Consider the following 23,556-nt stretch of genomic DNA (forward strand, 5'->3'; position numbering starts at 1 on the left):
AGTTAGGTATAGACATAGGCTGCTGGTGGACATCGGGGTTCTATTTTTCTCATTCTGCTGAGTTCTCCTACTGTTCTCCAATTTGTATTTTTTGTTGTTATTTTGACTTTTAACTTTTTGTTCTGTCAATTTTCTTTTCATTTTATGTACATCTGGTCTGGCGTTCTGTTAGCTGTGACACCATCCAGGGGAGGCAGATCATCTGCTATTACCATATAACATAGAAAGGATTCCTGGACCAATGTGTGCTTCTGTGCTTTTATGTCTCTGCTCTGTCAAAAACTGTCTTCTCCAACCCCCAGTCAGTTGAGGCAAATGACTGTTTACACTGAGCCTGGTTCTGCTGGAGGTTTTCCTTCCCGTTAAAGGGGAGTTTTCCTCTCCACTATCGCTTTATGCATTCTCTGTATGAGGGATTGCTGCAAAACCATCAGCATTGCAGACGACTGCCAGCCGCTCTACATGCAGGAGTGAATGCTGCTTGTCAAGACTCAATGCAATCTACTGGGTTTCCTTATATAGGAAACGTTTTGACCAATCTGTATGAGTGATTAAATTTGACTTTGTAAATTGGTGCTACATAAATAAAGTTGAATCAAAAAGAAATTGAATTGAATTGATACACAACATACATCACTAGGAGTGAGCAGTCAGCAAGCAGAAACTAACAAGGAACGTGCACACACAATGGCGTTACGTGAGCAGGCCAGAATGATTGCTATGTAGGACAACCAATAGATAAGGTGAGACCCCGGGAGCTTGAGGGATTTAGGTGTTGAGATTAGGACAAATCCTCTGAGCAATCACTGCCCTTCGGTGTGAAGGACAGTGATTGCTCAGAGATTTTACAGGCCTGCAGCTTTTACAGAGATCAAATTTTTTAACCTCCTTTTTCTGAATACATAATGTGTTGACTACTGTCTGGATGGAAGGAAGATTTCACCCACAAAAAGTGTTTCTGAACAGGATCACCAACTTTAGCTCTAAATGTTAATATTGATTTTTGAACACTCTTTATTGGGACCTTTTGGTTTCTGACACTTTGAGATAATTAAACATGACGTGGGTTAAACTGACCGAGGAACATTATTGCTTTTCCTAAAAAACAAACATAACAAGAGGTTTAAGCCAACCTAAGAATGTGTTACAAATCTTCACCAAACTGTTCCCACTTGTTCAGACCAACTTAGCTTCCCCAGCTAGCACATGTCTGTAATCGCCAGGATTCCAAAATGTATCCTTTGTCCACCTGTCTATCACTGTTCTGAGGAAGTATTGCATCGACTCACATCCAACGTCTTATGGCTTCAGCTCTGTACAACTGCATCAACTATGGAGGCAGGGAACATGGCCACTTTGTACGCTGTCACTCACCTCCCTCAGTGTGACTAAAACTCTTTGCCAGAAGTCAGCAGAAAGAGTTTAGGATTCTGAAATGGGCCCTCAGTCATTCACAGCACAACCCCACTTAATGCTAAACTGCTGTTTAGTGCATAACCACAAACAGTTCAAGCCTTAAGCTTCACCCAAATGTGAAGTACCTTTATGTGTCGAGCAAAACACTAGAGATGGGCTGACTCAATATCCCCCTGTCTTGGCCCTTACACACTAGAGTTGTTTTTCACCCATACAAATCATTGAATTCAGGAGTTCCAGTCACTTCCACGGCTACAGGTGTGTGAAATCAAGTACTTAGTCATACAGACTACTTCTAAATACACTTAAATAATTGGTCACTTACCGGAGCTCACTGAATTTCCAGCATGGTAAGTGACAGAATGCTCTGCAATACGTGCAGATATGAAATTTCCTCGCTGCTACATATTCCTCTTTCAACTATCGTTAGTATTACAACGTAGTGGAAGTGATTGGGGAAATGTATACAGAGAACAAAGAAAAGGTTCAGTGGATGCTGAGGTGCATAGTACCCAGAGGTCAGTCGAAACCTGTTCTCTGATGGGTCGAATCATCCCACTTTCTCTGATAATTAAATGGGCTACTCTGGGTTTGGCAGTAAATAGTACTTGCTTGGCAGTATTGTGTTAAGTGTAAAGTTTATTGCAGGTATGTTTTGTCGGTATGTTTTTCAGGAGTTAGACTGGGGTCCTTAATTACAGTGAAATAAACTTTTAATGTTTCAGCATAACAAGACATTTTTATCAGTTTTATGCCTCTGAATCTGCAATGACCCCATCAATTTCAACATTGCTGTGCACCTCTGCACAAAGCAAAACCCGAAAAGACATGAATGAGCAAGTTTGATTTGGAGGAACTTGGGTGGTCTGAAGAAGACCCTGACCTCAATCTCATAAGAACACCACTGGAATGAATTAGATTGGGGACGTATTGTCCAACAACAGTGTCTGACCTTCCAAGAGCTCTCCTGGAAGAATGGTTAAGAAAATCCCATAAACACATTTATAAACCTTGTAGACATCCCTCCCAGAAGAGCTGAAGCTCCATAATAACGATTTTGTATGACAAAAGTGTTTTAGTGACCTAGTGACTCTGTCATTTTGGTAATATAATGTATTTTAGATCTATCCTCTGACGTGACTTTATCGTAAAGTTGCTTCTGTGTTTTACCATAAATTAAAATACACAAAAGCTATCTCCTGTACCAATAATATTTGGTGCAGAAAAATGTATACTGATTTTATTATTATTGATATATTGTTGGGCTCATATTTCCACCTCATGTCCTCATGTGTGATGACTTGTGACTGGCAAAACAAGGACTTGGTCCCATCGCTGTTGATTTCTCAAAATGCTACACAGCTGCAGGAGAGCAGGAAGCTGATGCCTTAAGGAGGTGAGGATACACTGAAATAACCAAATATTGGAAACCACAAATAAAACACAAAACACCACAAACAGACTGAAGAGCAAAACATAGCACAACAGATCCTGACAGCATAGGCCTAATAAACAATGTTGAAAGGTGGGCCGCTTCAAGATTTTACTTAATTTAGCCTAACTAAAGTGAAACTATGGTTAACAAATGTTGACAGAATATGGCATAGGTCACTAAATACATTAATTCAGTCTCCTGTCTGATTATATGTTTTTGGTATAGTCCAAATCATAGAGTCTCACACACAGGCTTGTATTGTTTACTGTATAATGGAAGGAGATTCAGTTTTAAATATATTTAAAACCTTTAGGATCAATAAAGACTGCCTTAATATTCCTTTGTTTTTAAATACATTTTTGCCATTGTGTGTATGATTGTGAATAAGCGTGCCACTTGAAAGCTGCAATTTTTTCCCCCTGAGGAGGAAGTCATTTAACTGTCACCTGGTGACCTGCAGAGCTCTCGAGAACAGCATCTGTGTAAGAAGCACAGAAGGAGAGGAGGAAGGTGTCAAGCAGGGCAGCCAGATGAGTGTGTGAGGTGTGTCAGGAGTAAAGGAGGGCAAGGCTTAGTGGTGAATCTGAGTGCTGATGTTAAGGGCTAAATAATTGCTCACTGCTGTGAAACCTGCTGCGCAGGGAGGGAGAGGTGGCATTGGGAGGGGAAGGTGAGAAGCAGAAGGAGAAGCACACTGATATACTCTAGAGGCTGGTAGTGCTATTTTTAGCTGCATCAGTTATCCTATACTCCTTAGATATCTGAAATCTTTCTTTAGGCCATCGGACTTGTAGTTTATTCTCTTTTATTATTACTTGTATTTTATTTTATTTCTTTCACTTCATTTTATTTTCACTTCTGTAGACGTCTCATCAATCTTAAGGCCACTGATATTATTTTGTGCATTGTTTACCCTTTTCAAATCTTCTTACAATATCGTTACAATGCTTTACTGAATGAGTTTCTTTTAGGCTAAAATAACTTTTATGCTTTTGTCAACATTAACCTGCCAATACTGATTTTAGTTGATCCACATTTCTTAAGAACTGTAATCCACCGCTTTCCTGCTAAAGCAGTAATTAGGCACAGAGGTAACATAACACCGTGTGTAATAGAGGGGTGTGTTGGATGGTAAATACTATTTACCAACATATATATCAATATATATACATATATCTATCTATCTATCTATCTATCTATCTATCTATCTATCTATCTATCTATCTATCTATATATATATATATATATATATATATATATATATATATATATATACCCAATACATTCCTACAGTCATCTACTGCATAATCCAGGATATTGCTGCAATCAACACTAAGAAACATTACTTTTTGTATTTAGACTGCATTACTTTTTAATAATATTGTGATAAATTAATCATTATGTTTTCTTGGATCCATGTTCATATCTGGGAGTATGTGCTCAGGAAGTGGTTAAAGGTTTTGTTACTAGGACGTGTCATTACTTTATCCACTTCCAGCAACATTACAAACTGAAGACTCAGAAATCAAAAAGAGAAAATTTACTTTTGCATGAAAATTATGTTTATTGATATCTAAACAACATCAAAAAGCAAGAGTGTGCACTCCTAATGGGTGTCGAGTGCTGGACCAAGTTAGAGAAAGGTCTGGCTTAATTCACATCTTGTGGTCTACAGGCAGTCCTAAAGTCCACCTAGTGGTGAAATATAACTTATTACTCCTTTAAAATGTCAATGGAAAGAATGAGCCTGGGGGTTCTCTTCTTGTGAAAATCAATGCACATAATTGTTTAACATCCTGACACAGTAGCTAAATGTACATTTTAAAATCTTCATCCTACATGAACTATTTTATATTGGGTTAAATAAGTTACAAAGATATTTCGTAGACTTGATGGTAAACAAAATGGTGGCTTTTCTTTACATTTAAAGGGACCATGCCATCACTGTATAAACTATTTTGTGTAGTTGATATTGCTTCATGTGTAAATTCTGCAAAGAATTTCATTAAAAAAATAACATCACCTTTTTGCAAGGGGGTCATTTGGCAGGCCAGATTTCCCTTGTCAATAAAATTGTTGGGTGCTGTAATGATATGTTGCTCTACCCAGTATACTTCACTCTGATTGGGTACAGCCATACTTGGGGAAACTGGTCAAATACCCCCCCCCCCCCACACCACTTTCTCCCTCCATCCACATCCCCCTTCTCAGCGCGACACTCCATCACAAATCCATTATTATGGTTTTATGGCTAGCGGAAGTATTTGTGTCTCAAGATGTCGGACAGGCAAGTCCAAGCTGACCAAAGGCTTTAACCTGGCGGCGAGATTCATCATCCACACAGTGGGACTGAAGTCCACGGTCCACGGCAGCAGTGCACTGAGCTCTCCACCGCAACCGCAGTACATAGATCAGACAGTGCTCATTTGTTTATCAGATGAGACAGCATTCAGGAATGAAATAAACTCATGGGTAATGATAGCGTGGTGGTCGCCACATCGAGTGTTGGTAAGCAAATATCCAATATCCAAACTAACTAACTTCAAACTGGTTTTATAATTGTGTGGGTACTTCCCCATAAATGAACTCCAGCTACTCTGATTCTGATATGCTGTTTGCTTGATGTTGTGCTCTAATTGGAGAAAATCTTCTGTATGTAGATAATCTACATAGAAAGATAAACTGTTTTCTGATCTGACCGTTTCTGAGCAAAGAAACAAAGCTGACAGCCCATGAGCAGATCCTTTGGTACCCGCCCTTGACATTAACATGGCCTCATCAGTGCACAACAGATCATATTATACCCCCAAAACCACAGAAAATTTAAATTTGTTTTCATGCTTTAAACAAGCATGAACAGCATTTTCTGAAACAGTAACACAGTTGGCAAAATAACAAGCCAATTAACAGCAGCTTTAGCTTTATGTGACACTACATCTCATCATTACATGGTAACATTGACAGAAAACAACCAAGAGAGTTCATCCAATGAATAATGATCTTTGAATCTTGGAGGCTGCAATTAGCATTAATTTCCACACTTACTATCAAAGCCCCTACGGTGGAATAATTAATATACCCATTTTTTTGTGTGTTGTCCAAATAGCTGAAAGATAGCTGGCTGAATAGACAGCTTGAATGTAATCGTGCATTAATGTATTTGATCTGGGTTCTTTTCTCTTGTGTCAGCTGCTAGTTTGTCACCCTGAGGTCAAAGAAAGATCTTGCAGTAGTCTCCCAAATGCAATTTAAAGTGGTCTGCTATCTAAAAGAGCCTCTGATGAATTGTTGCAGGGTCTCTTTCTTTAACTGGAAGTTAGTTACAATGGATGCACAGTTCAATATTTTTCCAGCCTTTTTGCTCTCAGAAATTATTTATATTAGGAACAGAGGTGATGGCACATTGTGTGTTTTAGAAAGCAATTGCTGCAAAACATAATTATCATTTTAAAACAAAAACGAAATAAAATATTTTAAAATGTCTTTAGCATCTCCTGTTAGTGATTAGCATTGGTAGCAAAGTATGAAAAACACTCAATGGGTGTATTCCCATGGACAAAAGTATTTTTTCTCAGAGATAAAAAAGAAAACAATACCCATATTGGGATGCTATTCGTGGACTTCAGCTCAGCCTTCAATATACTGGTGGATTGCCAGTCCGATTCCCCGCTCTGATCGTCTCAGTCGTTACGTCCTTGGGCAAGACACTTGATGCACAAAGCCTGCTGGCGGTGGTCAGAGGGCTCGGTGGTGCCAATGTATGGCAGCCTGGCTTCTGTCAGTCTACCCAGGGAAGCTGTGGCTACAATATTGCTCACCACCGTCAGGGTGAATGACTGAGTGTAATGTAAAGTGCTTCGGGATCATCGGACTTGATATATCGCTACAAATACACGCCATTTACCATATATATATATATATATATATATATATATATATATATATATATATATATATATATATATATATATATATATATATATATCGTTTGAGCAGACACATGCACATTTGTGGCCTGCTGGCTTGCTGCCCTCCTACGGCCTCCTCCATGTCTCCTGATGTACTGGCCTGTCTCCTGGTAGCGCCTCCATGCTCTGGACACTACGCTGACAGACACAGCAAACCTTCTGGCCACAGCTCTCCTTGATGTGCCATCCTGGATGAGCTACTCTACATGAGCCACTTGTATGGGTTGTAGACTCTGTCTCATGCTACCATTACAGTGAAAGCACCACCAGCATTCAAAAGTGACCAAAGAATCTGCCAGAAAGTATAGAAACTGAGAAGTGGTCTGTGGTCACCACCTGCAGAACCACTCGTTTATTAGGGTGTCTTGCTAATTGCCTCTAGTTTCCACCTGTTGTCTATTCCGTTTGCATAACAGCAGCTGAAATTGATTGTCGATCAGTGTTGCTTCTTAAGTGGAGCGTTTGATTTCACAGAAGTTTGATTGACTTGGAATTACATTGTGTTGTTTAAGAGTTCCCTTTACTTTTGAGAAGTATATTATATATGTTCTTGTGTACTTCAACACATCCTTTTGACAAGACACTACCATGTTGGGAAAACCAAACAGCCTTACCTGCCAAAATGCTGAAAAAATTATGTTTTGATAGCATATCAACCACATGACCGGCATCCGTGCTGTATTTAAGCTTTTCGTTAATCTTTTTTTTCAATGAGCAATGCCCACTTTTATGGTGTGCCTTTGCTGTTGATTTTGTTTGTCAGACAGTTACTCAAACAAAGGTTATAATATGAATATAAATTAGTAAAGTCAGGATGGATGTGACCAAGCAAGGATACGATGCAAATGTTATGGTTAGTACTGGAGAACCCGATATCAGCCAGACACAGTTTAGTTTTAAAACGTTTATTGCTATGATAAGTAGTGGAAGATGAGGCAGGCAAGCAGAAGCAGACTGGACAGGGACTCAAAGATTTAGTCAGAATGACTAGAAGCCGTAGACAGAATTTTGATAGAAGCCACTTAAGGTTTCTTCAGCGTAAGCAGAGCAGACACCAGAATCCCTCAGGAATCATCCCTACCAAGGGTGCACACAAACACTAGCTGATGAACTAGTGGGGCAGAGTGAGGCCTGGATCCAGGGAAACACAGAAGCAAACCAATGGAAGCCACTGGCGCAAACAACACATGTAGGCAGGTAGCAAGATGAGAAGTTCTGGCAGGGATGGTTGGCTGAGGCAGGTGTATGTAGGCAGAGGATCAGGTGAGCAGAGTAAACCAAATAGTAGCAGCAGGTGGAGCTGATCAGGTGCTGAGTGGTGGCTGGGAGATGACTGAGTTGATTGGATGGTGACTGGTGGCTGAGCGTTGACAGAGCTGGTTCTAGAAAAGTCCAGGCAAAAATTAATCAGTCGGGACTACCAAGTACCGATTCACGTAAAAGTTTCGGTACCTAAACGCATCATTGTGACACTGAGGGACCAAAAGAGCATTGCACACACAGTGCAAATATCCCCTCCTGGATTACAAAGCTGGATAAAATAATAGTGTTTTAATGTAGTCTGTTGTTTCTCTGAAACTGTTGCACTAAAATAATTCCCTGAATTTGCTTCGCACACAGCTTATCACTCATTCACCTCATTCACTCTGATAACTGTCCTTAAAAAAAAATTGTTCCATGTGGTTTGGATTCAAGCAATGTATTTAAATTCATGAATTATTTCACAAGGCTCATTTGTAGATCCAAATTATATATCGAGCAATAAATGCTAAATTGAAAAATTCTGAGATTTATTATCAAACTAATTAACATTTATTACCACATAAACACACACAAAAGTACCGAAAAAAGAAGGACGGCAGCAGCGGCCATTGTCAATACCCACTTCCCCTCTACAAGGGGAAGTGGGTATAGACTATGGATAAATAGATAACAAAAACACACAAAAAAATTCTGTTTAAAGGTCATCAAACTGAAATCTGTCCTGTTCTGGTCTGCAGATGATTCTGGTGCATCCTTAAGTACATTAGTAAAGTTGGTGTTTTTATCATTGATTTCAATAAATAGGAAATATAATTGGATTTCCTTTTTTTTTAAAATATTGCAACAGAGTTACTCGGCTGTGGCTTGAGTTTCCAAATGTGGTAATTCCTTATCTCAATTACAACCTGTGTCTAGAGTAGGTTAGGTGTGCAATCTAAGTACCATAGCCATCTAACCAGGTAAGAAGTTATGCTGCATTCATGTCCCTGCAAACCCCAGGTTAAACCTTACTAAGCTTGAAATCATTTGTGATACAGGCTCCAGGTGATGCAAAGCTCAAAGCTTCATAAATACTAGGGCTCCTCAAACCTTTTGCCAACAATCAGACAATTGGAGTGTTATTTCCATGGTTTGCAATGCATGTTAATAAATAAGTGTTGCCAGGAATAACAGAAGATGAGCTCATGCAGAAAAGGCAAAACAACATTTGTAAACTGAGCAATGCCCCATAAAAACTGCCTAAACAACCTATAGTATTAAATTACAAACCACATGGAAAGAGGGAGGCATCCATCAATCATATCAAAAAAAAAATCAGAGTGACAGCATCTAAATCAGCCTGATGCCTTTCATATTTATGTTATTAAAATAGAACATTTCAGCTGCAGTGTGCAAATTCTGTTATAAGAAAATGATTTAGAAATTTGAAACAAAAATTACTCATGTATGACATCCACCAAAGTGGACACTTTCATTATCTTTCATCAAGAAAAGGACTATCCTGAACAATCACAGCAGTTAACTACGGGCTAGTCTTTGTCCTCATTGTGTCCTCATTATACACCTTAGAGATAGAGAAGATAAAATCAAATTATATCCAACAGAGGAGAATCTCATTGAAAGGCCATAACCCTAATTTGTTTTTATCATCCTTCCTCAATTTGCATTTTCATTGCTCCGAGTAGCTGAATAGCTGCTCCTTCCTACCTATTTTCAGGTGGTATTCTTACTAGCTTACTGGTATTTTTCTATTATTTTAAAATTATATATATTAAAATGAAAGAATTATCCAAAGCATGTTCTTATCTGCATGTACAGTACCATGCAGGAGGTTCTTTCACATTTTGTCTTAGTAAAACCATAAACTCCAATTCACCTTTTTTTGTGTGTGTGTAGGGGAGGGGGATTTTATATGACAGACCAACACAAAGTAGTGTAATATTAGGAAAATTCTTTGTTATTTTCTAAATGTTTTAAATAAAGAGCTGGAAAGTGTGCCCTGCATTACTGTATTACTTTGATACGCCAAAGAAATCCCACCATTAAGTGAAAAATTCCACCTATAAGTATTTTTTTCTCAGTACAAATATAGCTGAACTGTCAAGGGCTCACAGGTTTGTAAACAAAGAGCATAATTAAAGCCAAGGAACACAGGACAGGGATGAAGTTGTGAAGACGTTTAAAGCAGGGTTAAGTTTTAAGACAATCCATCGTTTGACTGTGAAAAGAGTAAGGCACAACTACAAACCTTGCCTGGAGAGGACATCCGCCGAAGCTAACAGGTTTGACAAGTAGAGCTTAAGTCAGAGAAGCAGTCAGGCTGCCCATGATGACTCTGGAGGAGCTGCAGAGATCCAGAGCTCAGATGAGGAAATCTGTTATCAGGCCAACTATTAGCCATTTATTTCACAAATATAATGTTATTGGAGGAGTGGCAAGAAGAAAGCCATTGTTGGGAGAAAGTTACGAGGATTTCCTTTAGCAGTTTGCTCTAGGTCATGTAGGAAAACGGGACGAACGTGGAATAAGGTGCTCCGGTGTGATGTGACCAGTTGAACATTTGCCTTTCAGCAGGACAACAACCCTAAATATACAGCCAATGGAATGGTTTAGGCCAAAGCCCACCCTGTTCTTCAGTTAAAGTGCTGATCTTAAATAAATAAAAAATCTGTGGAAAGGGTTAAAATCCAAAATTTAAAGAAGTTCTCTATCTGATCTTGTTGAGCTTAAAGTGTAACCCACTCCGAAATCTATTTTTTTTTTGCAAATAAACTGTATAAATGGGGAATAAGGACACTACTTTAATGTTATTGTGCATTTTTTATGTGAACCTGTTTAATTCTGCAATATTTGTCTTAAAACCATCTTAGAGCTGTCCTATTAGGGTTTAATGGTGGCTATTGCAGTTGAAGTTTCCTGCTTGTTCAAAGAGTACATGCTTTCATTACCACAACCCTGTGTTCAGATATAAAAGTCAGTCAGACACACACCCTGTCACCCCCACCCAGCAGCGATTCAAACTCAGGAGTTAGAATTGCGATTATTGAGAGCATTTATTGATAGGGTTTAGCATTTGTTACTGTTTTGAACGTTAGCCCATGTCAGCAACGATGCTGCTAACATTACTTTAGGACTCAGAAACTGCACCCATTCTGTCCTCCATTGCACCTGCAGCGCCAGATTCAGGCATTGCTCAGTCAGCGCCTTGAGAAAACGGATTGATAAGGTGCTCCTTCAACCTCCGGTGAAGAAGGTGTGAAAAATATTCCACTTTAAAAGACAGATCCGTGGCAAAACCACCAGATATCTGCTTTGTCACTTCATGTTTCATCATATCATTTCCCTTGTCAGGACCGCAGCCCCCGAGCCCCGCTTCACCCCCACACTTAGCCATGTCTCTTTGAACCACCCACTTTGGTGGGGTTTTTCAAAATGTGTCATATGTTATGCTTTTCCATAAGTGAGTTACACATTAATGTTTGCAACAAAATAAGATCGAGCAAAAATCTCAGTAGGTGTGCAATGGAAAACATTGCACATAGAAACATACCACCCAAAGATTAATTGTGGTGCAAGGTAGTTATACCCAGTATTGACTAAGGGGATAGACTAAAAATACAGTGCACGCTTTTCAAATTTTTATTTCAACAAATAAAAAAATAAAAAAGACATGTTCCCTTTTCATTCAACCTCACAATTATGCACTGGTTGGTCACATAATATCCCAATATGATACATTAAGTCGTAATGTGAAAGAATTTGAAAAAACTGAATCTAACTGCACTAAAAGATAACTTTTTTTAGATACGCAACATAACAAAACTAGTACCTGCACTAACATGACTATAAAAATTACTAAAATGTTTTGTCATGCTGAAACAAGGTTTTATTGTAATATGTTAAAAGGTCCTTAATAAAACACCAATAGGGCTAATGATTTTTTAGATTTACACTCAAAGTAATGCATATTCCTCCATGGTCAGCATTTTCTAGTGTCAGAGTGCAGAAACCTCTTACACATAGAAACGTATACTGTGTGGAAGCAGAAGTATCACAATGCTTATAGTTAATGATTCATTAAGAAATTAAGTGCCAATTTGTTCTTTAATCAAAGTAAAACAATAATGATAACAGTGATTTGGGCAATGGAGGAGAGGGAGGGAGATGAGACTTAAGGCCGACTGATACTACGCTTTGAAACTTCCTTTAATCAAGGTTTACCACTCCCTCCCACCATGTAGACAGTCTCAAACACAAACACATGAAACTCACTATGAGAGGAAACTTCTGCACCTCCTGCTCTGCACTCAGGAAGAAAAACACCAGATGGATTGTCTGCAGTGTTTGATTAAGAAAAGATTTCAATTTTCTGTCTCTATTTTGAGGTTTGACTTAGAGTTTGTGCGTAAAGCTCACTCCAGAGATCACATCTTGTGGTTTTCACAATTATGTTTTCAGACACTAAGAAATAAATTGGTCCTCTTTGTCTCCCCTTTTTAACTGTAGTAATGCATTTTCTGTACAAATGATCTACAGATGTTGTACATCGCCTTTAATCTAAAGGGGTTTCCAATTAAAAGAAGTTTCCCAACATCTAAATGTGTTTATAAATTACCTGTCTAATCTAGATTTGCCTTTTCATTTACTGTGTGTGCTATGCCGTTAAAAAACAAGGATGACACTCAGTTTTACCAGAAAGTCCTTTTTTTTGTTTCTTCTACATCCAGATGAGTTTGATGTATCACTCAATGTGATTCAAAACAAAGTGTGAGCAACTGGTAAACTCGACAAATTGAAATAAAATTGGAAGAAATTAAATGCTCTGTCAAGTCCTTTTAGAATGGGAATACACAAATTAGTTTTGGCTCCTTGTGACAACACGTTCGCTCATGGAGAATCATTTTCTCATTAATCGTGCTCATCCTGTCTCTTTCCATTATATTAGCAATTTAACATTTTATGAAATACATATTTCCTGACAGCTCGACATTTTCTGTGGATGGAGTTTATTGCACTCCGGCTTCCTGTGGAGTACCATCTATTTTAGATGATTGTTGTCATTGAACCTTTTCAGCTGACTTGTTCGCTTTTCTATTAGTATCTTGTGGCAACGGGTCAAGTTTCCGTTACAAAAATCTGTTTTGATGTGTATTTACTTGAAAACGTAGCCTCTTTTCCTGCCTAACATACAGTGCCTTTATAAAGTATTGAAACCATTTCAACATTATGTTGAGTTACAGCTGCAGAGTTTTTGTGATTTTATGTGATTGCCATTTTGAGCGGTGCCCAGTTGTTCAGATGAAGGGACATGATACATAGCTTAGAAGATCTCTTTACGATTACAAACCTGAAAAGGGTGGGGAGCCATTTTATTCAGCCTCCTCAATCAATAAATTGCAGAACAACCTTTTGCTCCAATTACAGCTGCAAGTCTTTAGAGATATCAAGCTTAGTTGGGCTGTATGTAGAGTATCTGTAAATGTTAGATGGCTTATACCTGTATAGCGCTTTAAATAGTCTGACGACCCCAAAGCGCTTTACACTACAGTCAGTCATTCACCAGTTCACACCCTGACAGTGGTGAGCTATGTTATTAGCCACAGCTGCCCTGGGAGCAGACTGACAGAGGCAAGGCTGTCATACATCAGCTCCATCGGGCCCTCTGACCACCGCCAATAGGTGGTGGTTTTACCCAAGGACAAAACAACTGAGAATGTCATAGAGGAGGATCGAACGGGCAACCCGGCAATTGCAGGACGAACTCCCTAACTCCCGCTTCACTGCTGGCCAGTCGGTTTAAGTTGGATTTAGGTCAGCAAGCGGATATCTTTTCCTATTTTATGACACTTTGAAGCAAGCTGGGCGAAAATACTTTGTTAGCGCAAATTATTTGCAAGAGAAAGGCAAAATATCAAGCGTCCAACAGCAAGCAATCAACGCTACAAGTTTGTATTTTGCGCATTCAGTGTGAACGTACCTTTATGCTGTGGAGACGCTTTACATCAGCAGGAACATGGAAGCTAGTCAAAAGTGGTGGAAGACGGATGGTGCTAAATACATTGCAATTGTGGAAGAAACCCACAGTCTACAAAAAAAAACCCTCCAGCAAGACAATTATCCTATACCTACAGCTAGAGTTATAAAAGCATAAACATACAATATAATGGCCCAGTCAAAGCTCAGACCTAAATCACTTTTTAGATGTACCAAGTTTGTAGAAAACACCCCCAGAGGCTGCAACACAGTTCTGCAGTACTCATAGGGGCGATGGTGGCACAAGAGTTACCTGTCGGGTTCCCAGTTCGATCCCCCACACTGTCCGTCACAGTTGTTGTGTCCTTGGGCAATGTTGCTGGCAATGCGGGTCAGAGGGCCCAGTGTATGGCAGCCTCACCTCTGTCAGTCTGCCACAGGAGAGCTGTGGCAACTAACATAGCTCACCACAGTGTTGTAGTACTCGAGTCCGAGACTCGAACTCGAGTCCGAGTCATTAGCTAAATTTAGAGACTCGTGACTTGACTTGGACTTGAGCACTGATGACTCGAACTTGGACTCGGACTCCTACATTCAGATCATTCTGACTCGGAAATTGAGAAAAAGACTTGACTTTTTTTATATCATTAGGCTATAATTTTAATATGTCATTAGAATATTATTTGGTGTATGATTTTAATATCTAAATGTCGTACCGCGCACGTGACTTCACCATCTCATGAGCAACGCCCCTTGCCGCTAAGGTTGGGCAAACAGTGTGAGAGCGCACGTAGCAACCAGCCATTACACATGCAACAGACACAACTATATGACCGACTTTTCAGCTGTTAAACTTTCACAAGAGGATGTCCAGGCGCCCATTTTACTGGTAGAACTGTGGAACAACATACCAGCGTTCAGCTCAAACTATGGATTGAGTGTCGAGGTCTTAGAAAGACTGGAAAACGGGCCGAGTTGATATGAAGGTAAGTCGTTGTTTTTCTCCTGCTCGGCGTTCATGGCGTCATCGGCCGTTTTTTTTTTTTTCTGTTTGTAGTCACCGTCCAGGAATCGGTATAAATTTTCCGGCCCGCCGAACAATTTAGTCCGGTCCGGTGGCGAAATGCATTATCATTATCCAACGGCTATATCTCCTCGCTGCATCGACCGATGCACACCAGATTTGTTGTGAGTCATGGGGGAACGCTGCCGAACGCGTTTGTGGGAATCGCCCGGTGGACGGGCGAGGAAAATGCGTAACAGCATCTGCGGCGGTGAGCGAACACTGCCCGCCGGGCCAGAGCCGCGGCGGTGAGCGAACCCCACCCGCCGGCCAGAGCCGCGGCGGTGGCCAATAGGCCGGAGTGCGCTTGGCTGCGAGGGCCGATCGACGCCGCTTGCGGCTTTAACATCCTTCATATGCGGCCTATCAGCGTACCTCGAGTCGCTGTTGCGCGTTCCATAACAACAATGTTTAAAAACCATGGTTAGGAGACGTCTTAGACTTGGAAAAAGCGGTAGTTTTACCGAGTAAAACCAAGGGTAACTACAGCGAAAGAGTTATTAGTGCAATGGAATGTTACTGCTTCATGTCATACATCGCACGTCAATAGTGACTCGACTCGGACTTGACTCAGATTTTTTTTTTAATGACTTGGACTTGACTCGGACTTGAACACTGGTGACTCGAACTTGGACTCGGACTCGAGGCATAGTGACTTGACTACAACACTGGCTCACCACCATCAGGGTGTGAATGTCCGTCGGACTGGATAAAACGCTATACAAGTACAAGCCACTTACCATAATGTGCTATCACATTAAATACCAAAGAAATGCATTGACGTTTATGACATGACATGATATTGAAGAAGTTCAAGGGGTATCAACACTTTTTAAGGCCACCGCTACGGACCAAAAAAATGGCTTCTTTTCTTTTGTAGTCCACAGCAGGGAGAAATACTTTATTCTTTCTGGTAAGCTCAAGTAAAAGGCAGGAATGTGAGTGTGAGCAAGAGTGGTAAGCATGCATTAGCTGTCAAAAATGTCTATCACAGTCATTTACATATACATTGGGCCATCACAGTCCTCCTCATTTCCTTTCCTCCTCTCCTCACTTTTGTCATGTTCTCATATAAAAAGCAATCCAAGAAAATGCATTTCCTGCAACAGATGGAGCAGAAAATGGATTTGCATTCATCTTCAAAGTGTTAAGTAGAAACATCTATCCCCCATTCCACCAGAACGTCAAGGTTTATGCAAAAAGGTAGCACCACTATATTATATTCACTATATTGTATTCACGTTATTGGTGATTTCTTTTCTTTACTCACTTATAAAGATTTATAAGTGGAAGTGGGTTCAAGGCCATTCTTCCCACTCCACTTTCATAGCTGTCATGTATAGTATTATTTTCCCATACAACTGCGTTAAACTGCATCCCTGAAATGGTTTTACCTTCTTTACACAAACTTTAAGTGCAAAAATACTTATTATAAAATCTAACCTTAAGGCCATTTGCTATGGACAGGACCATTATTTTACAAACCAATGGGATTCAGCCACTATAACAGAATAGAGTGGGGTTCAGGCATGCAAAACATTAGATGTCTTTTCAATTAATAGTGGCATGCACAGTGGCATAGTGGTTTTACTTCCTTCTCAAAGCAAATTCTTAATATCCAAGAACCAACAACTTGTGCATGAGATGAGTGGCATAGCTCCACTCAGATACTACCATCATACTAGTAGTTAAGTCAGGCTGGTGCACATAAAGAAATATCAGAAATCCCCCCCCCCCCCCCATACTTCACATCAGCTGCTGACAAAGTTTCTGTACGGAAACATGAGACAGATGCAGAAATTTGAAATGATAGCTGTATGTGAAAAAAGAAAAAGCCAGCTGCTGTGTTTGTTGTTAGTTTTGATTCATTACCCTCATGTTTGAATTCTCGTCAACTCTCTGAGTGGTTTCAGAGCTACTGCTGGGAGCGATGAAATTAGTTTGGGGGTGGGGAAGCAATGGGTAGGAGAGGGACAAGACAAAAGAAGCAATAATTTACAAAATTATATTAAATATGTTTTCGTATCTTGTACCAATGGAATTAGTGACAGATCAGACTTTGGCTTTAGGCTGTTTAGTTTCTGCAGGCTGGAACCTCTTAAAAAAGAATCAGTGAGATTTTTGTGTTCTCCAAACATGACAGATTGTTTACTGTTTAATATTGAACAACACATTTTTAAAACCCTTTTTGTTTTGTTTTTAATTTTAAAAAATTGCATCGTTCCTGTTTGTCAGTCTTCATTTAAAGGTGACTTAATTGACTTAAACAACCCATTTAAAGCCATGAATCATTTACTAAAACACAACAATCACTAGATTTGCTCATTTTACACTGTAACTGTAAAAGTTAAATTCCATTTTCTTTCTCTCGTTCTCTTCCCAGGGGAGATTTGTTCCTTTAAGATCTTTGGTCAGGATGCCCCATTTGAGGCAGTGGTGTTGAATCGTACATCAGGAGAAGGAGTCCTGAAAGCCAGCGGCCATGTGGACTGCGAGAGCCAGAAAGAGTACACCTTTATCATCCAGGCTTACGACTGCGGAGCTGAGCCCAGTGGAGCTAACTGGAAAAAATCTCACAAGTAAGTTTGGCAAAGTCTGCTCACATTAGTCAAATATGTAAATGTTACCCTGGAAGTACTCAATTCAATTTTATTTATATAGCGCCAATTCATGATAAAGATGTCTTTGTAAAGTGCCTTGAGATGTCAAAGGCACTTTACAAAGTCAAATTCAATCAAATCATACAGATTGGTCAAAAAATGTCCTATCTAAGGAAATCCCAGTAGATTGCTTCATCTAGGAGAGAGACAGGGTTAAACACTGAAAGACAGGGCCAAGTGTATCATCTACAGAAGGAGAACATGCAGTTGTTGGCAGCATTAGCCCAGCCGATGTCCCCTCCAGAAAGGTGTCCTAGCTAAATCGCACACTGGGCCAGATGTAGCTACTATGAAAAGGAAAAAACATAACATTTAAAATATGAAAATTATGCGAAATTGGAGAGTAGTAAGAGGATGAGTCAAATACATCTGGTGTGATGAGAGTTTTCAAACAACTGGAGAAAACTTAATCAGTAATAAGGAATAGTTTACTAAAAGTGAGCTTTCTTTTGAAAAACTGAAAAAAAAATAAAATAAAGCAAATATTATGATCTAGTGACAGGGGTAACAGGTCTAGACCCAGATATTCCTCTCCCCAGGAACCCTCTACTACCAGGGGATCTCCATGAATACATAGACCAGAAGGGGTATTTATAGTCTCTTGCCAGTGATTTGTCTATTTTCTCTGAGTAGCAAATAAGCAGACAAAGTAAAAAAATTCTGATTTATGTAAGGATATTTTCTCCTAATAGCCATAAATAAGATGTGAGTCTCTTTGTGTTTGCATCGCTTGAATGAGACTGACAGACAGGCATAGTGGTGTGGACGGCATCAAATCAAACTGTCTGCTCTTTGAGTCAGAGATGGAAAGATGCTAAATTAAGCTACTGCTCTGTGGTGAAAGAAAACCAATGAGAGAGAAGAATCTGTGATGGATTTCCTTAGAAGCAGATTAAAAAAGAGAGCGTACTCATGTCTGCCTGCGTGTGTGGCTTTGTGACATATTAAAGAGCACAATACTAGGCCTCATTAGGCTAATGCCATTAATTGGCCAGATGTGCCTTCTCAGATGTACAGTGAGTTGTTGTCAGGGAAGGTCACTGGTGAAGAAAACTCCTGCATCTACAGACCATAGTGCACAAACATTAGTCAGTGAGTGTCAAGTTGATTTCTTCCAGATGATAAAGCTGTTTGTGTGTATTAGTACGAAATAAAAAACAGTCTCGGTGCAAATAGCCTGTAACAAAAAACAGCAACATTGTTATTATATCATCAGTAACAAAGAATATTATATTTCAAGGGTTCTCAAACTGCAAATTGTATTTATTAAAGTTGTCACATCACACTTTACACACAAGAATAAAAAGAATGAATAAACTGGATGGCCCAGTGGGATTACATTGATTTTTGTCCAAATAGTGTATGGTTTTTTTTTTTTACATTCTTAATTTTCATAATATATATATTTTCATAATATAGTAGTTAGTTATATGAGCGTTGTATAAAATTTGTTGTTAATTGTAAAAAAAAAAAAAAAAAAAAACCCACATGTTTTGGGTCTAATGTAAGGTTTTAAAGCTTTTAATTTAAGTTTTTGAGCTTTGAAGGTATATAGCCATGTTATATGCTTATACAAAAAAAGACCAAAATTGTTTGATTATCATAAAATAAAGTTATATACACCAAGCCTCCATCTTCATAGTGTGTTAATGGTCCTTTTTTAAGGCTAGAAAGAATCCAGCATCGTGCGTGAGGACCAGACATAAACAGACGTGGCACCATTTACCGGCAGTATTGCAAAACCATCATAATGCTGGTTTGCTTAATTAATAAAAAAGTATTAAATAATGCCAGACCGAGCCTGACACTCTGCAATGCCTCTCAACAAAGCAGCAGCTCAGCGTGATCAATGACCAACCATTATGAATAAAATAAATTGATCTACAGCAACTTTAAGAGCCTCATATCAGAAAATTGACTCGTGCCAATCAATTCTGCGGTCACATCTGAGCAATCGGCAGGTTTAACGTCCGCTTCAGTGAACACCAACGGTCATACTGTATTCCCAGCGACTTTCCGGTCTTTTCCCTCTTGGAATCATATATTTTTGGTGTTTTTGCTTTTTTTTCACTGGATCTTGGACCTTTCTTCATTGTTTTGCTGGGAGATGCTAATAACCGTTAGCCACTTCCTTGTTTTATCCGCTGCTGTTGTACATCCTCTGCTATTAAAAATGAACGCGAAAGGTTTTATTTACTAACCAATTGAGCAAAAGCAAAGCATAAAACACCAAAAATAATAACCAATACGCCCGCAGGACGTGATAATCTTTCATAAAAACTTTATATACAACCAGAGTTAGCTACTGACCTATAAATAAATAAAAAGTTAAATAACGTGGCTATGCACCTTTAAGCTCAGTTATCTAGACACATTCAACTTTATTATTTTTTTTCAAAATGACTATGTGATAGCCAGTGTACCTAATTTTTAAAAAGTATTCTCTGTGCTAAATTTTCATAAATGACCAGTCATGTGCTGCGGTGCACTCAGGGTTTCCACCTCACAGCTGCTGGTTGAGCCTTTAATGAGCCTGCGCTTAAATTATGAGCTCGGATCCAGATCTGGATTCACTTGCTGTGTTCGATCCAGATCCGGATTGGAACCGAGACCTTGAGAATAACTTTACTTTAAGTCTTGTTTTGAAATATAAATATTTTATTCTAAGAATACAACAATAGAATCCAAAGGTAAATATCAGATTTTGCAGTGTTGCAATTGTTACAATCTATTTTGATGAAATCAAACTCACTCATTCAGCCTCAGCAAAGTCGACGCGATGGTTTAATTTGCTTTATAGAAGCATTTCTCAAGCCTCTAGCTATGCAAAGCTGCCTATTAAATCAGTTTGGATTCAGCTAGCAGGCTCTGGCCTTGCCCTCTCTTTTTGTCCTGATATTGCCCTCTTGTGAAATTGGCTTTTGTTTTTGTTTTCATTGTCAGTTTGTCTCATTGTCTGCTCCTTCGGATGTTACTGCAGAACTGCAGTAATCCACACAATAACTGGACTTACTGTGACTCTTCAGTTCAAGTCATCAATTAATGCTATTTAAATCTAAATTCATAGTTGCTTTATGTCACAGAATTAAAATACAATAAGCTTTTAGATGTAAAATATATTTCAGGTTATTTTTTCTAATAAACCCGTGACAGACAAACTTAGTTCAGAGAGCAAATACACATCCTCACATCCCATCAAAAAATGCGGCAGCATTGAGTTGGCACTCTGTCATTTTCTTCTCAAACAAATACTTTGACGTTGCTGTGTGTGAGCCCCTGAGGACTACACTCTCATGCATGTGCTTTTGACAAGAAAATAAACTTTGTGGCATTTCTGGTCCCACTCACGATTCCAATTTTCTTCATGTCGTCTCATTTTCTATCCCTATTTTTCTTTTATCATTGCCCTCCTTTATGCGTATCAGTCATCAACGCCAGACACTTTGGATGTCCATTTTTCATAATGGACTGCCTTCTTTTATCTTTCCCTCCTGAATCCAGGGCCGTTGTTCACATTCAGGTAGATGATGTCAACGAGTTCAGCCCTGTGTTCAGAGAGTCACTGTACAAGGCATCAGTGACTGAAGGAAAGATCTACGACAGCATCTTACAGGTATTTCTTTATTCAAATATCACAATAGTACATAAAAGCATTTCATCGCTTTAACTTTAGCTTTCTTGTTAGAGTAATATGTATATTTATTTGGCTCAACAGTGAAACGATACTAGTCTTTAGCTAAAAGTATTTGAAAATGTATTCTTTATTCGGTTTTTATTTCTCTCAGCTGATATATTGTTAAAGGACTGGGTGTCTAAACTAAATTTCAGGTGGAAGCTTGGGACCAGGACTGTTCACCACAGTATAGTCAGATCTGCAACTATGAAATTGTCACTGGGGGAACACCGTTTGCCATAGACCGCAATGGTAAGTTTTTTGTATAGATGCATGTGCTAGATTTAGAAGACTAAAGGTACATTTTGTGTCCTGTTCAGACTTTTTATGGCATGTGTAGATGCAAATAAATTAGATTTGTGAGCCGCTGATTAAGATTAAAAATAACTGTTGCATATTATAATTAGGTAAAATAATGTCTTCTCTTAAAAAACAATAGACCCATTTTTAATAAAAAGAAAGTGCTTGTTTTTAAACAATTTTCTGCACCTGTCAAAAAGCTACAAAACTAATTAAAAACATATATTTCACACTGTGCCTTTTCCTACCCCATAAACTTCCTGAGATTGTTTTGATCAACAATTTGACATCACTAACATTGTTATGTTTCATTGGGAATACATGTTACAGACCAACACAAACAAGTGCTCAATTGTAAAGTGAAAGGAAACTTATTCATGGTTTTCAAACGTTTTTACTGATGAAAATCATATAGTTGCTGTAGGCTTTAGTATTCAGCCCCTCAGAGTCAATATTTTTCTTTTGTCAAAGAAGAAAACGTCGATACGTTTTGTTCTGAACTATCTATTGTTGCAATTACAGCTGCATCTACTGGTTTTGCACATCTTCAGACTGAATTTGAAAACAGTGGTGAAACAAACTCAGTCCAATTCAATTGGGTGGAGGGCATTTCCAAATTTTCAAGTCTTACCATAAATTCCTCTTGTTGTATTGAGCTCTGGTCTTTGACTGGACCATTCTAACACATGAACTGATTTGCTCTAAACTATTCCCATTGTGGCTCTTGCTGTATAGTTGGGGCTGTGGTCCAGCCCAATCCCAGTCCCTTGACCACAGATTATCCCACATTATGCTCTCTTTTGTCTGGCAGTTTAGGTGGATATTCAAGTCTTGGTAGATTTGCTCTATTTGTTGGTGATTGGTTGAACCGGGATTTGTGAGATTAAAGCTTGGGATCAATATGTTACATCTGAAAACACATGCGTGCATTGTAATTTATACACGGGTATTAGTAGAGCTGAACATAAATGCAGGCAGCATTTTTCATGGGCAAAGTATTTAGAAAACTATTTTTACCTTCCACTTCACAATTATGCATTTTTTTCTAAAGGTCATGTGATATCACATTACATATGTTGAATTTGGTGGTTGTAATGTGGTAAAATAGGAGGAATTCAAAGGGTGTGAATACATTTGCAAGAAACCATCCTTTAAGACAAAAAAAGACGTTCATCAATATAAAGGCCATGTTCAAAAAGGGAAAAATGCACCTTTTTTATGGATTTTTCTGCACTACATTTTATACCAGGCTCACAGTACTGTTAAAGTAAAGAATCCTTGATTCAGTTTTAATGTTTCGATATCCTCATGTGCTCCTGTTGGAGTTCTGATACAATTGTAACACAGTCAGAAGTCTGTTTTGGTTTATACTTCCACATTTGAACACAGCCAGAATGGTAAACGGCTTGATAGGAGGAAAAGGCCATTATCTCATTTGTTCATGTTTTTCTTGTGATCTTACAAACCTTGAGTTAACATGAAAAATCTGTGCTAAAAAAAGACATGGCAAGGCTAAAATATGAAACAAACCTCTCAGCATTCTGTGAACACCAACAATGAAAGGATTTCTGTTAAAATGTGTTTTGGGGTGAAAAAAGGTATTTCTGATAATGCAATAGTTCAGTGTGTCTGGTTTTATCTATCTTCAGATTTTACTGAACATACTAAACCAATACCTAGGTGTCTTTCCTTTTTTTTTATCTTTGGCAAATTATTCTTTTCACACCTGTCCTATCTGCTTGAATGGGTGAATTCTATTATTTTGTACTATTTAAAGCATATCTGCCTGTATAAAATCTCACTTT

The 23,556-nt window shown here is 38.8% G+C and overlaps 1 protein-coding gene across 1 annotated transcript in view; it reads left to right on the forward strand.

Moving 5' to 3' along the window:
- Nucleotides 1-23,556, forward strand: part of clstn2 (calsyntenin 2) — a gene marked incomplete at its 3' end in the record, with an annotated part of 96,213 nt that overhangs the window by 12,122 nt on the left and 60,535 nt on the right. The window contains 3 exon segments of the mRNA XM_036130931.1: nt 17,502-17,697; nt 21,280-21,391; nt 21,607-21,703. Of these exon segments, the coding sequence (XP_035986824.1) occupies nt 17,502-17,697; nt 21,280-21,391; nt 21,607-21,703 (405 nt within the window).

This window comes from Fundulus heteroclitus, unplaced genomic scaffold (assembly GCF_011125445.2).
Source record: "Fundulus heteroclitus isolate FHET01 unplaced genomic scaffold, MU-UCD_Fhet_4.1 scaffold_395, whole genome shotgun sequence".
Taxonomy (NCBI): Eukaryota; Metazoa; Chordata; class Actinopteri; order Cyprinodontiformes; family Fundulidae; genus Fundulus; species Fundulus heteroclitus.